At 36.3% G+C, this 15,570-nt stretch overlaps 1 protein-coding gene across 1 annotated transcript; it reads right to left on the reverse strand.

The window, feature by feature from the left end:
- Positions 1–291: 291 nt before the first annotated feature.
- Positions 292–15,002, reverse strand: LOC137711294 (probable manganese-transporting ATPase PDR2). Its single transcript, XM_068450523.1, has 22 exons — positions 14,786–15,002; positions 14,349–14,612; positions 13,755–13,847; positions 13,403–13,605; positions 12,391–12,463; positions 12,112–12,284; positions 11,858–12,029; positions 10,058–10,162; positions 9,820–9,930; positions 9,637–9,723; positions 9,369–9,551; positions 8,474–8,524; positions 8,261–8,386; positions 7,235–7,314; positions 6,353–6,461; positions 5,315–5,443; positions 4,461–4,526; positions 4,201–4,272; positions 3,153–3,304; positions 2,810–2,921; positions 2,600–2,716; positions 292–1,748 (listed from the first exon to the last, which is right to left on the reverse strand). The coding sequence occupies exons 2-22, from the start codon at positions 14,595–14,597 to the stop codon at positions 639–641; spliced, it is 3,573 nt and encodes a 1,190-aa protein (XP_068306624.1). The 5' UTR covers positions 14,598–14,612; positions 14,786–15,002; the 3' UTR covers positions 292–638.
- Between the last annotated feature and the right edge of the window lie 568 nt (positions 15,003–15,570).

The following is a 15,570-nucleotide window of genomic DNA, read 5'->3' on the forward strand; positions in this document are numbered from 1 at the left end:
CGTAAACATTTATTTTTATGTTACATAATAAATTCAATTAAAACTTAAAAAAGGGCCTAGGCCCCCACTTGACTCCATCTAGATGCTTAGGTGCTAGTCCCTTGCCCGGCTAGCGCCTTTCAAAACTTTGAATCTAACAATTGCGATCTAACCGCTAAAACACATGGAGCACTAATGCAACCAAGCATTGAAGTCGGGCTCCACTTTTTGAGCGTGAAAACCTAATGGTATTCAAATGACAAACAATGAAAATCGAAATTAAAACTAGCTTATAAAACCCCATAAGATCTATTTAAACCGCCAAGATTATCTTGATTAAAAACAGACTAGAACCAATGACGAAAACATGATATCGAAATGGGGCTACAGAATTTATAGTTTTTGGCAAGTAGTTCCAAATACAAGGGATATGAAGGGTCAAAACAATTTGTAAACGCAACTATTAGGAATACAGTTTGTTTATAGGGCAGAGGTCCCAAAAATAATCCTCCTACAAACTCAACTCAATAAAAATCTCCTATCAAAGAGGGGATGGAACCTCCTGTGGCATAATAGAACTCCATTCTGCTGTATATAACTCTGCATTGCCCATTTGCCAAAAATGTCGAATCGCAGTCCGGCCTTGAGCTTGTACTCGCTCAAAGTTGTTTCTTCTTCTCGAGACTGGAAGCAGCAATCCGTTGTCGCTTCTTCCAGGCTGGAATCTTGCCTGGGAATGCCCACCGCAAAAATTTCTCCCAAGAGTAGCAGGTCAAAAACATGAGAAGAGCCCATAACAGTAACTTGTTTCTCAATCCCACTGGCAAGGGCACCAGCCTAAGCCAGTCATTCAAGTCCCTAAATAGATCAGATGTGATAACCGTGAAGAAACCAGCCGCAGCCACGATCGCATACAAGAATGGCTTGTTTTCTGTGACGCTCTGATTGAACGGATGCCCCATGTAGTTCACAGCAAAGGTGGCCACCTGTAGCATCATGCTCACCATGTACGACACTGTATTTACAAGGTTGGGATGAAAATCAGAGTCTGGTTCAATGCACTCGTCCGGCATGTATCTCTCAGCCTCGTTCACAGAAGATATCAAGAAAAATAAGTGGATTGCAAACTGTCCCAACAGAGAAAGAAAGACATAGGAGCAGAAGACATTCGGATGAGGCCGTTCAGCTGAAAGGGTTGGAAGAGGGCGTGCATGTGAGATGAATAGGAAAAAGGCAGCTGTAAACACACCGCTGATAGTAGCCTGCACATCACCCAGCTTGACACCATCCAAGTACATAACACTCAGCACATAAGCTGTCGCGAGGCAGTTGAGGCCTAGTATTTTAAACATCTGGAGTGTAGTCACCAGAGTACTGCGACCTTGACGAATTATGTCAGTGGTCGGCGCAACCGATGCATGCTTCGCTGTGAATGGTGATGCCATGGAAGCATCTCCAAGCTTTACAATTGGAGCTGAGCGACCATCCCCCTCCTCATTCATCTCATCCATTAGTCTCTTTTGCAATGAAGCTAGCTTCTGTCGTTTCAACTCGGCAGCCGACAGATTCCGGTTACCAGCTGGGTTGCTATTGGGATCCAATTTTGCGGTAGCTTTTCCCTTTGAAGAGACTTCTCTATTTACACTAGTAGATTTACCTGCAACATCCAATGCAGACTTGGACTTCTTTGGCTCTTTAGACGTTTCACTGGGCGGCTTTCCACTCTGAGTTGGAGGCACCGCATTCAATAGAGCAACTCCCACATGGGCCTGAGAGGAGAGAAACATACCACACTATATTAGTTCACAGCTTAATTGAAAAAGCCATACACATGATTCAAGCTATAATTTGACTTATATTAAATCCATAAAAAAAAAAAAAAAAAAAAAAAAGCGAGTACTAATAAATATCTGAAAAGCTATTAAGGGAAAAAGTGACACACTTAATCTGTGATTCTGTAGAAGCCCGTATGTGTGTCCCATATATGTGTGTGTGTGTGTGTGTGTGTCAACGTGTGAAGCTATGGGGAGTAAAACATATTGCTACCCCTCGAACTTTATTTATTCTTTTGTAGCATGAAACCATGATAACTAACTTCAAAGTTAGAATGGCAGCCCCACAGTTCTGGAATGAATACAAAGGACACACCCTGAAGGCATGTCTGGTGCCCAGAATTTAACTGGATTGTAACGGATTAGATTGGATTGCACTAGATTGGATAGGACAACTTTAATTTTTATTTTAAGGATATGATAATTTTTTATAACATGCGTTATTTTAGTAATTGTTCTTCCTAAGAATTAGGATAGTTTTAGTAGCACTTAAGTTCATGGACCCAGGTCCCTGGTCTTGGGTTCATGGTCACGAGGTTGGAGTTGTAGGAATAATTATCATACAAGAACGAAACTGATGGGATTGGTTTTTATCCAATCCCTATTATTTTTTAGTACCAAACATAGGATTGAAATAAACTAATCCAATTCTACTCTCGTTAATTGCCATTACGTCAATAACTGACTTTTAATACTTACACTAAGGATTTATTATTTCAAATAAGCCAGTTGCCTTGCAAAGAAAAAAATAACTCAACTAATAGTTGAATATTCACAAAACAAATTACCTGCTTCAACGCTCCAACGTCATTGGTTCCATCCCCACACATCAACGTTATCCTCCCCACTGTTTTGAAGGTAGTCAAAATCAGCTCCTTCTGCTCAGGAGCAACTCTCGCATAAACCTAATAAGATGACTCCGGTCAAAAACGTTAAGATAAAGCCACTAATAAAAAACAAGTTTCACAATTAATACTTAATTGGTTATTAATAAGCACCTTGACGTATGGAATGACTCGTATAACAGCTGAGGTTTGTAGCAACATTTCAAAGCAGTCACCACCAATACAGAGATCATGAGTCTCAGACAAAGCTTCCACCTCGTTTTCACTGAAATCAATTTCATCAATTCCATTCAGAACAAAGGAGAAAGAAATAAGGAGGTGAATCAGCAAAAAGAGTGCAGAAGGGAAACAAATTCACAAGAACATAAATAAAAACCAAAAACGAGAGGAACTCCCAATTATTGAACCACTTTAGTAGGTTTTACAGCCAAGCAAAACATCAAGAGTACCGAACCAAATTGAAAACAGCCAATCCATTAAACAAGAAAAGCTTTACTTGTAAGGAATCATCTGAGTCTCATCAGGAGATATCCACTCATATCCTTCACTGTCCCTCTTTGGACCAAGAATTAATGCTGATTTTGAAATAATATGAACTTGGCTAGCAACATGGCAAGCTGTCAATGCCTGATCACCAGTAATCATCACCTAACAAAAGAAACACTTTGGATAAATATATATGTACTTAAATTTTAAATCTTCCTACGCAGCGGCTTTGTTAAAAACAAAATGAATGAGAATGATTGTACCATACAAAGGAAGACAAGAAAAACAGGGGAAACAAAAAATAAACTACACTAAATCTGTAAACAATCTGGACAACTCAAAAGAAAGCAGTTGGTAGAATATCCTGACAAAGACATGCAAGAATGGTTCCATGTAAATGGTCATAATGGCCCTCATACAGCAAAAACATTGTTTGAGCTTACCAAATGAAAGAAGATATGCGAGAGTGTTCCAACAGTAATACATGATTTCAACTAATCAAATGAAAGTATTTAAAATTAGACCAAACTCCAATGTAGATGTCCATAGTGCTGATACAGAGATAAATAAAAACAATCAACACCCCAAAAGCAAGCAGTTGGTCGAATATCCTTACAAAGATATGCAAGAGTGGTTTTCTGTAAAAGGGTCATAATGGCCCTTATACAGTAAAACGTGGTTTGAATTTATCAAAAAAGGGAGCATTTAAGAATAGCTACACGAAACTATAATTTAGAAGTCCATAGTGCTGATAATTCTACAACTATCACCATGTAAAGGCTCTTACAATCTGCAATATTTCTTCATCATAATAGTTCCTGGAAATGCAACATGACCATGATAGTCTTACAAACTCGCTTCTAAATGTTTATGGCCAAAAATAACTATAAAAATGAAAATGATTTCTTAACCTCAATAAAAGGCTACCAAACGTAGTTTCTTTTTCTCTAGAATATACTTCTTAAGTGATGGTAGTTAAGGGTAAGATACAAGATACTATTCCTTTATACAAAATTACAGATAGACCACATACTATGTAAGTCAGGGAAACCACATACCAAGTCATGCGAGGATCGTTTAAGCTCAGATAAAATAGCGGCTGAATCTGATCTAATAGGACAGTTAAAAACCTGAAATTCAAACGACGAGAATTTAGTGACATGAAGGAAGTAAACAAAGCCTACTCCAGACACTAATCTAATCTTCAAATCAAGATAAATGGGACAAAAATAAATATAAAAAAAAAAAAAAAAAAAAAACAGAAACAGTACGAAAACTATTACTCTGTATGAGGAAATAATAGAACTGATTAATTTACCGCAAAACCAGCAAAGGTAAGGCCACTCTCCACCACATCCCTATCCAAGCTTCTAGCTTCGCTAACCTTCAAGCAATAAGAAGATAATTAAACACTTCAAATGCAAATACAATATAAAAAACAAAGCCTTTAAAACTTCCTCAGAGAGAGATAAGGGACAAACTATGTGAAACTCTTCAAGTATAAGAAGTGTCATTGAATTTAAATCCAGTTACTCAGATATTATACATATGTACTTAACAATAATGTAAAGTAGAAAAGTAAAGACATAGCCTTTGGTTAATTCGTGTTTCTACTTGAGATCATTATGCATGTCAAATTACAAAATTGATTCTATATTCTATAATTTAAACCATTTCCTCCTTAAGGTTAAATTTCTAAAGTACAAAAAATGAAGAAAAATACTAATTGTAGTCTGTCCTTCACTTGATGATACGCCAAACGAAGTTTGCTTGAAATTTAACATGCACTATGAAGAAGATCAAAGCATTAAATCCAGAAGTTGGATTGGGCTAAGGAAGAAAAAGAGTGTCCTGAAAATTCATTAGTTATGATTAATAGCTTCAAGACATAAGTTCATTATTAAAAAAACAAATTCTTATCTCATCTGTAATCCAACCAGTCTGATGCATAAACTCAAAAGTAAAACATTTTTTTTTTTTTTTTACATTTTAAGTACTGTACTCAATGCGATGGCTCTCAAAAGTCTTCCCTTTTCCAGTCCAATTTAAAATCATCCAGTACCGCATAACATGGTATGACCAGTGTGTACATAAGTTACTTCCTTTGAACATGAACCACCAGGACCTATACTATTCAAAGCAATTGAGAAATAACAAATCCAGAGAACTTACTGTCATGTCAGGAAGAGATTTGTAGGCAAGGGCCAGAACGCGAGACCCTTGTCGAGTAAATTTCTTGTAAGTTTCGACATAAAATGATGGCACTTCAGTGAGTCTACCCTGAATGGTTTCAGGGGCACCCTGAAATGAAAAGAATTCATTGTTAACAGCTATTAATACTGGAGTGAACATCTTTCCTACTGCAAAGATATAGAAAAAGGAGTAATTAGATTGTAATATACTACATAAGACGTAGAACCGCTGAAATGAGAAAAAAATGGGAACTGTACAAAACAATGAAGCAGGAGTCTGAAGGAAACAGGACTGAAAAATATATATCAAATAGACAACCAAAAAAAGCAACACCAAGGACAGGCTAAAACCACCAAAGGGGCCTAAGAAACTACTTTCCAAGTTCACATTCAATAGGAAAGGACGGTCACCACACTCATTAGAGACTGAGGCTCGCAGATCTTCCACCGACACCCCTCCATAATCTTCAAAAGTTTGATTGTTACTCTGCATCAAAACAACTTATATTGCAGACAACAGCAACCCCAAAAGAACCTTGGGCTTCTTCCCACACTCAAAACCCATATTATTTCACTTGATAATCACAACATTTGGGATCACCCAGGATTACCAGGTCGAAATTGCTTCCCAAGATAGTTTCAGCCACAAACTTAAAAGCTAGAAGACAGTGGAGAACAGAGTTACTATTTCCCCCTTTCCCTATACTTAACGCCAACACATTTGTGTCCTCTTCTGTGTCAAATAACCAGTATTGAGCTCTATAAGTGCAGAAATCCAAGTCAACACCTGACTACGAGGGTAGATGTAACAAAATATGACCAGAATAAAAATCAAACAATTCCTTCATACAATTGATTGTGAAGTAACAAGATTGATGAATTAAGATAAACGATACCCTGTCCCAGAACACAAACAAGCAAATTGAGCAGCATCAAGAACTCTATGATGGGGATCTTAATGCTTATGGTATATGGGTAACATAGATTGCAACGTAGTACTGATGAACGACTGACGAACCTTCACAAAAGCAAAAAAATTCTCTTCAATGCGCACTACAACTGCCATTCTTTTCAAATAGGAAGCAAAGTGATGTCTCTGAACAATCAGCACAGCATGACCACTTCCCCTGTGTTTTAGTGACAAGTACAATAAGAACAATGTAGAAAGAATTACCAATCATAAATATAGACAAAAGCACAGGATTTACTGCCTCATAAAAGAAGAATGAACATTGACCATAATCAAACTTTAGATTAACAAATTATTGATCACCTATTTATAAGACCACTAATATGTCGGCCCATTTTTCATATTTGAAATAGCAAATATATATCTTAGCAACATCAGACTGCATATTCACTAGACCAACCTTGTAAATCTAATTTATCCACAACATCTCATACTGTAACTGGCTTAAGGATAAACATAGCTTAACGTTTTTTTTGTCCAAAAAATTCGACTAAAACATCAGTGCAAAAGAAGAAAGCTAGCCTTCCATAAGAAACTAACTGGCTTAAGGATAACTGATTGGATTGGACATTCTAACAAAAATTAGATATCATACCAATGGAAAATTCATACCAAGATGGATCCCAGATTGTACTTTAATCTATGTCCTGCTGAAGGTTTCTTTGGTTAAACAATTTTCTGAAGGATTACCTCACTTTTCAATCTACTTAAAATGTTAACATTGCATTAAATTCAACTTTCCAAAATAATCTATCATCAACAGAGTCAGGATAACTGTTTAACAACTAACCTATGAGGAAAATATGAGAAAAAAAAGGTTAAAAAGTAAATATGAAAATAAATGATTAAAGGATATTATGGATTAGTCCAGAAGTGCAAATATAACTGCTGACATATAGATATAGACAAAAACAAGAGATTGCAGCTTACTTTTTTGGCATTGCCTTCTCATCAGACTTGAAGGTCCAATCTATTCCTTTAAGGGCAGCCTTTTCAAGAGGATCACCAACCTACATGGAGTTGTGCAGTATCAGTTAATTTCCAAACAAAATTTAAAAAATAATACCACCTGTCACCAGACATTGATAGTACATATAACAGGATACTGAGCCGTTTCATTACTACGGATAAATTTATCTTCACCGAAGTATCTCTTGTTCCATCTTTCAGTCAATGCAGCCATTAATTTTCTATTCAGGATAAATTGATATTGAGTTCCAACTGACTTGAAAGTTATAAGTCCAGTTAAATAAATAAGGCGTTTTCAAGAAATTTAAATTCATGCATGGGGTAGGAAAACCAACTTAAAGGGAGACTGGATGACCCGGTTGGCAAAACAAAGACAAAATTTGAAAAGGGAATATATATTGAGATATAATATGTTTGAATAACTCCAGAAACACAAACCCAAAACAAAAAAGGGAAGGGCCTAGATCCCTTTTTATCATTCCTTTTTGTTCATATCAAAAACTAACTGATGCAGTAGAGAAAATCTAGGAAAGGCATTATAGCCAAAAAAAAATTATAAGAAACAGAAAAAATTATAAGAAACAGACTTCAATTAAAATATATAAAAATAAATTAGGAAAAAGGGTGCAGGAGATCCATAACAGACCAAGAACCCTGAAACAAGGAAGAAAAACACAAGACATACTTTTCTAACTGACCATTCATTAAAAAACTACAAAAAGACTTGATTTCTGAAGCTCCTTTATTTTTGCAAGTTCTAAGCAGCAAACATTTCATTATGATTGCAAAGAAGCAGACATCTAATGGTTGTAGATAGGTAGAATTTTGTGTGATTTTACCTTTCTGATTCGCATACCTTTTGACAATATAAGCAATCTAAAACTAAAGAGCTTGCATCGTCAACAATGATACTGCAACCGACATAACTAAATAAAATAGAATACAACCTAAAACAGACTGCCTGTTTAGAAGATAACACTAGCATACCAGCTTATTATCCACAAACACCAAGGCATGGCAAGATGCCAAAATCTCTGCTGTGCGCACAGGCACGTTACTCATGTCAGCTTCTAAATCTGTACTGCTAGTTGACCCAACAACTCCACAGAACTCCTGGAGAAGAGCAAGAGAAAAGCATTAAATTTTATATGAATCCGAGTCAATTTAATGAGCACCATATACTAGATTAATATGAAATACCATATCGTCTGATGTAAGTGTTCCAGTTTTGTCAAAACAGCAGATATCAACCTGCACGGAAAACAGTAAACAAATGTATCAAAATATACTTTGTACAGCACAATAAGACTGCAGTATGTCATATTGGGAAACAGCTTGGTCAGTACAAGGCTACAAGCAAACAGCGAAAATAAGGTATCGAAGAAGTATGGTTGATGCGTAACCAAACAGAAAGTATGGGGATGACTGCTAATTCTAAAGATACAATCACATTATGCAATTCTCTAGGACACATTTTCTGCTTGAAAAGAAGGAAGACAGACGTCAGAACGCTGCATGCCTAAGTAGCCAAATCTTGTATTTGGTTTGCACACTAGAGAAATGAAGTAATCATGAATAAAGCAACTCTATCCAGTTTTATGGTATGAGATGGGTAAAAACTCCTGCTTCATTGTCCCATTGCTTTTGTCCTTGGGGCAGACTGTTTAAGGAGAACATTTGAGCTGGAAAATTCCAGTTTCATGCAATGCCTTATTGTGTGAGTTACAAACTCATTGGAGGGATAAAGAGGGTCCCCCGTGCTGAGTGGCAATTTTCAGGGTGGTGTAGTCGGAAATGAATGGGATGAGGAGGTTGATCACTTTGGATGTCAGTATTCTCTGCAGAGTCAATAGATAGTTTGGGCTGCTTTCAATGACTGGAGTGCTTCTGTGTTATAAACTATTACTTTATGAAGCATCATTGTAAAATAAGACCATCTTTATTAGTTGTAGATCAGACAGCTAGATAGCTCCGTGGATGGTACTTTTGAAAAAAGCAGCATTATCCAAAGAGCATCCTTTAAACAAGTGTAAGAAAGAAATATAAAAAATATATAATAAAAAAAAAAGACATAATTAAAGCTGTCACAACATACCTTTCCAGCAAAAGGAATTCGGAAAGGTTCGGTACAAAATATTCCGCGACGTGCAAGAGCAATCAGAGATGTATTAACAGCTATAGATAATTCCATTGGCAGCTCAGGAGGAATCACAGAAGTAATAATGAGTGAACAACTAAGGAAAAGTTTGTACTTGCTCCTAGTGGGATCCTCAAGCCCCTACATCAAAGACGTCTTGATTGTCAGAAAATAACACTACACAAGCATCAAGCATCGCATCTACCTATCAAGGAACCATTTTTACCTTCTTTAGTACATAACCAGCAGCTATCACTGCAAATATGACCAAGAACAAAATGAACAACCCACTTTCCCAGCTGTTAGCTGTAACCTACAGTAAAATGTATGTACACACATTATATAAAATAAAAGTGGAGTAAAAGTAAAACCATAATGTATATAGGTTGAGTAGTCATAGTAAAAATACCCTCTCTGTAGAAAACAAAATTGTACGCATAAGTTTCCCCTGACTTGTTTCAAACCCAGTCCTCAGAACAACAGCCACACAGCCACCATCGGGGGTTTTTAAAGGAAAGCCCTGACTCCATTGAGATAATGAAAACATAAATACACAACCCATGAGATTATGAAACATTAATGATATTCGCTAAAAACCATCAATGATAACGTTTGTTGACTTAAACATATATTTTTGGATAAGCTACCTTATCCGGAGTATGCTGCAATATCTTAGTCCCACCAAATAAGACATGGCTTTTATCTCGCTTAGCTGATAATTTCTCCTCAGTTCCTCGGGCCATGATCGATACCTGAAAAATAATCCTACTATTATTTTCCTCCAGCAAAGACACAACGTTTATCATCAAACAACAGTACACAATAAGCCATAAGTGCCAATCGCAAACTTGCTTTGAAGAATAGCCCCATTGTCCAAGTGCAATAGGAAAATGGATATAAATTATTAGTATTTTGCGCTACCTTTTCTGGATAAAATACACCAAGAAGATAGCAGACATGTATTAGGTTTCCTTGGTTTGGATAGCACTCATCCCTCCCTATAAGCAATTATCCAAGAAAGACCCTGTACCTTACAAGGTACTGTGGGGAAAAATGACATAGATAAATAAATAAATAAAGAGAGAGCTCAACCAATTAAGGGTAGAGTATAATGAATCTTTTACATAATGTTTTCAGTTTTTTTGCTTTGTTTAGATAGTGGACTTTTTGTCCACGGCCAAACTAATTTTCTCATTTTTACATAAAAAAAATTTAAAAAAAAAAAAATCCATTAGTTAAAATAAGCAAATACAGAAATAGTAGACAAGAAGTTCATAGCATAAAAAAAAAGTACAGCCAAATATACGTCAAAAAAAATAAAAAATAAAAAAAAGAACATGGCACTATGAAACAGCCTAAAATCAACCCACTTCTTCTCCCCATCAAAAGACCCGAATCGTCCCATAAACTCTAGCCCCAAATAACTGCAGGAAGTTGAGGTTCCAAACCAAAACCAATTGGTAATTGGGTGAGTGACCCAACTCCTTATAAGCCCTTGCAAGGTTATTTCTTTACTTTCTGCTGTGAAACAATTCCTCACACCCTCATGTGTGGCAAAATTTAGCCTAACATATTGACAATTCAACTAAGTGACATGGAGCACGTGTGGCCATTAAGCTTCACACATGGGTGAACCTGCTCTAACACCATAAAGAAAAGTTGAGGTTCCACCCCGAAACCAATTGCCAATGGGGAAATGCCCCAACTCCTTATAAACATTTACAAAGTTTCTTAACTTTCCTATGCGGGACGATTCAACACAACCTCACAATGACCACCATAAAAATCAGAAAGTATTCTGGTACCCATAAATCCTGCAACCAGATAAAAGACAGAAAGTCCTGATTACTATTATCTTTTTCCTCCAAAACTGTATCCTGGTCCATCCCACAGAATCTCCTAACTTTCTAACACCAAATTTCCTCCAATATAGGGTTTAAGATCACAGTGAATTTAAAACCCATATTTTCGACAGTGAATGAAGTTTCATCCAGTTCAGGATCAGTTTACTATTGAATCACAGCTTCCTCGTATTGTCCCTCTTTTTTTTTTTCTTCCTCTACTCTTTCACCTACTTTTACTTCTATTTGCAGTCTTAGCTCTAAGTTCCTTGTCCAACTGAGTCCAAGAATGATTCATCAACCCACACCCTAATTATCCTCACAAACTTTGAATCAACCCTACATCTTCAAACTTAGATGAGAATATTATGGTTTTGTAACTGCATCAAGCCTCAAGGAAAAAGGATAAAGTGAAGACAAACATAAGGGTAAAATTAGTTTTAAATAAAATGAGAAAATTATTATTACTGGACTAAGCAATTTAGCCAAGCAATCACCGCCAGAAAGAATATACACACATTGAGATGCATAAATCTATGTGTGTGAACGAACATGCATAAATTAAAAAACCAAAATGCTGCAATGACATAGACAAGAGGTGACCACCTTCCATTGGGGAGTAGACTCGCCTGTGAGAATGGCTTCATTGACAATAGCACTTCCAGCTAATAGAAGCATATCCGCTGGCACAGCCCTATCTTCTCCATTTGGACCAGAAGCTCGCCCAATAGAAACAACATCACCGGGCAAAAGATCAGTTCCAGCAAGCTTTATCCACCTAAAATTTACAGCAGTCAATGCATAAAGAATAAACAGCTTAAATATTACGACAAATAAATAATTGCGTGTAGATAACGTACTTCCCACAGCGATGTACCATGAGGGTCTGGTTATCCACTCTGACACGTCTTAGCTCACTAAGAGTCTTCAACTGACTTTTAGCCATTGTTGACTCGAACATAAACAGCATAAAAAGTGTGAACAAACTGTAATACCAATATTCATCCAAACACCAGAGACCCACACAGAAGACCTACATGCAGGGAGCACAAGTAAATGTAGGTAAGGAAAGGGGGCATGCATGGAAAGGAAATCTCACATTAGAGAGAGAGAGAGAGAGAGAGAGAGAGAGCTAAAACCTGGAAGACAAAGAAGGGCTGCATGCAATTTTCTTTCATCAATTTCTGGAATGTAGGTTGTGGATACTCAAATCTGCACAACAAAGAAACGTGTACAACAAGGACCAGTTAAGAAAATGATAACTTAACTGGATCGTGCCTAATGTACCACATGCTCCACTAAAATAAAAATTCAAAAAAAATGAAAATTACAGAATCTTTCTTAAACAATAGCAGCCATCCTATCTAAAAGTACTGCAAAGAATGCAAACACATTAAGATACCCAGGAACGGAGCCTTTCCCCCAGCATCACCACCTCATCAACTGTAAAGCTTCAAAGACCCTTACCCTTAAGTCAAACTTTATTGTTCTAGACTCAGAATTCAAATACTGAACATTTCCAGTTTTTCCAAAATTGCTTAGACCACTCAATCTAACTTATCAAGGGAAATAAATATCATCTCAATGGGCTAAGCTTTATCATCCACTCATCTCTTAATTTTTTTTCAAACATTTTAGAAGTAATTGAAGCAGCCACAGAAATTGAATTCTATTAAATTTATTAACTTAGTCTATTAAATTTATGTTTGCTTATGCACATTGACAGCTTAGTGTAAAAGAGACACCAATATTTCCCAGCACTGAAGCGGCAATTTTGTTAATGTTAAAGCTTGACTTGGATAAAAATTGGATAAGGGATGATCAAGACTAACATTACTGCATTCCAAATGATGAGCAAGAAAAATCAAAACAATTGACGATAATTCAACAAATACGTTTTTTTTTTTTTTTTTTTTGTGAGAAGAAACTATAACAATTTATTAAAAAAGAAAAGTGAAATACACAGAAGTGGATAAGAAATCCACCAAGAACAGAACAAGAAAATCTCTCAAGAGGATCTGATTACAAGTAGGAAAACCTCAACCAAAATCACTTTACAACTGCTAACATATCCCACGGTTTGTGAGAAAGAGAGTAATTCTTAAAATACGTTTTCAAGAAGGAAAAAGGGAAATAAGAAAGGTAACTCACGCATTCCGTCCCCATTTTTCAGTAGCAGCAACAACTTTAGCCTCAGATCCATGGCCAGTACATTTTAAATAGTAACCAAATGATTCCTTGGTAGGGTAAGGAAGCTTGCAAAAGTTATCGTTCTCTTTGGAAAAGATATAACGTTGCTTTCTAAAGTCAAAGTAAATCTCTTCAATATCCACTGAAGATGAGGAATCTCCCTGCTGAAAAATTCACCAGACAAATCAAGGACTACTTCCCATATTGGGAAAGGATAGTAACCAGGAACTTTAGCACAATACTATCCATTGAATCTTTATGATAAAATTCAAAGAAAGTGTAGTCGAAGTATTCAAACTGTAAATTGACTTACAAGCTTACGGAAATGGAGTGATACAATTTCTTTAGAACCAGAAAATTTTGCTGGCGTTATTTTGCATGCATCTGCCTGGTGAATATCATTTACCTGAAGACCAAAAGAATCACCAATTACAACAAATCATCAAAAAGAAATTTCATCAAGTTACGTTCCAATTCATGTCTTCCCATACTAGTTAGGATATACATATATATTAACATTAAGAGTAATGCTATTGTGCTAGACTCTCAATTCTAATTATTGAGGCCAAGAAAAATGCTTCCTATCCAGACTCTCCTATTGCCGTCAAAATTGTTGATGAGTATAATCATGTACCAATATACGGTCCTCATTAACATGTCAAATCCTCACTCAGAATAGAGCATTGCTATATACTTATATAAGTACATATGTATTTATTATAAATGTATGACATCAAACACATGCTAAAAGGGGATAAGACTCCCATTATTAGGGGTTGTTTTCATGCGGAACCCCACATTTTTCTCCTATGCAATGGAACAACTTTATTGTTGTACCGTAAAGCACACACGCATATATAATTATACATACATAAATTGAGATCATATACAAAATTTATATACAGACCTTGCTATAATGTACAAAGCATTTGAAATCGACGGACCAAACGGTGAAAAGCCAAACGAGAATGTGAAGAGCTACAAGGGCACCGAAAACAATCCCGGAATCCACAATGTCAATGGTGGGCACAATTGTGGTAAGCCAGAGAGCGTAAAGGATAGCGAAAGGCCACACATCAAATCGCCACAGCAAGCTCTTAGTCTTCAACAAATCAACTTTATCCACCACCTTCCCTCCCACATGGAACCTCGACATCCCTCCCTATCACAACTACATTAACCAATCAAGTCAAATCAAACCCTCTTCACCAAAATTCAAAAATAATCAAATAAAATAAACAAGTTACAAAATTTAATCTCCGAAATAAGTTTCTTTTACTGGTTGTATCGAATTGGATGCCGGAAGATCAAATCCTTAGGGGACGAAATCGAAATTATGATTACCTGATGAGTCTGAATTTCAATGGCGATCGCAAGCCACGAGTTGCTCTATGGAAACCCTAAATTTGATGGTATCGATGGAGGAGGAGGGTGATACGGATGAAAGCAGGTGAGGTGGTGTACGATTTGAAAGCGGACTCTGCTAACTGCTTTAGCCCTAATTCATTTCAGTTTTGCGACTTAAACCCCCTTCACTTGTTAATTTTGATCCAAAATAAAAAGAACCCCTTTAGTCACTTTAACAGCACCGCCGACTAATATTATGCTCCCTCATATCTACTTTTTTCTTTATTTTTTTTTTCAGCTTTTTCTTTTTCTATTTTCCCATCAACCGGATCTCTCCACCAAGATTATAGAATCAAGTGATTCAGACCTTTCAAATTTCATCTAACGCCCAAGAATTATTACAGCTTTTAAGGGGTTAAAACAGGTGGGTCTTTGGATGAAATTTAAAAGATTCGGATCACTCGAAAGTCTCAATTCTGTTTGTCGTATTCGTGCTAACTCGTTATCTCAACATGTTTATTTATGGGTAAAAAATATAAACTTGAACCGAACTTGTTAAAATAACAGGTTGCACGACCCAACTTGTATCACATGTTAAGTTTTTTCTTTCCTTTTTTTTACAAATAGAATTCAAAACTTGATGTAAGTGGTGGAAAACTATTGCAGCTATGGTCTTTTTCTTTAACTCATTTCATTTTGGGTTCAAACCATTTTTTCCCTTGAGCTTAGTTTCTTTAGAAGAAATTAATAAAAATGCCCTCCTTGTTTGGGAAAAAAAAAAT

Source organism: Pyrus communis, chromosome 1 (assembly GCF_963583255.1).
Source record: "Pyrus communis chromosome 1, drPyrComm1.1, whole genome shotgun sequence".
Taxonomy (NCBI): Eukaryota; Viridiplantae; Streptophyta; class Magnoliopsida; order Rosales; family Rosaceae; genus Pyrus; species Pyrus communis.

What these genes read in the sequence shown, in the direction of transcription:
- LOC137711294 (XM_068450523.1), bottom strand. Translation starts at nt 14,597, where the DNA reads ATGTCGAGGTTCCATGTGGGAGGGAAGGTGGTGGATAAAGTTGATTTG. An exon ending in ATGGTACATCGCTGTGGGAA is followed by an intron (nt 12,030 to 12,111) that starts GTACGTTATCTA and finishes TGTAAATTTTAG; the next exon opens with GTGGATAAAGCTTGCTGGAA. An exon ending in AGTCTACTCCCCAATGGAAG is followed by an intron (nt 10,163 to 11,857) that starts GTGGTCACCTCT and finishes ATTATTTTTCAG; the next exon opens with GTATCGATCATGGCCCGAGG.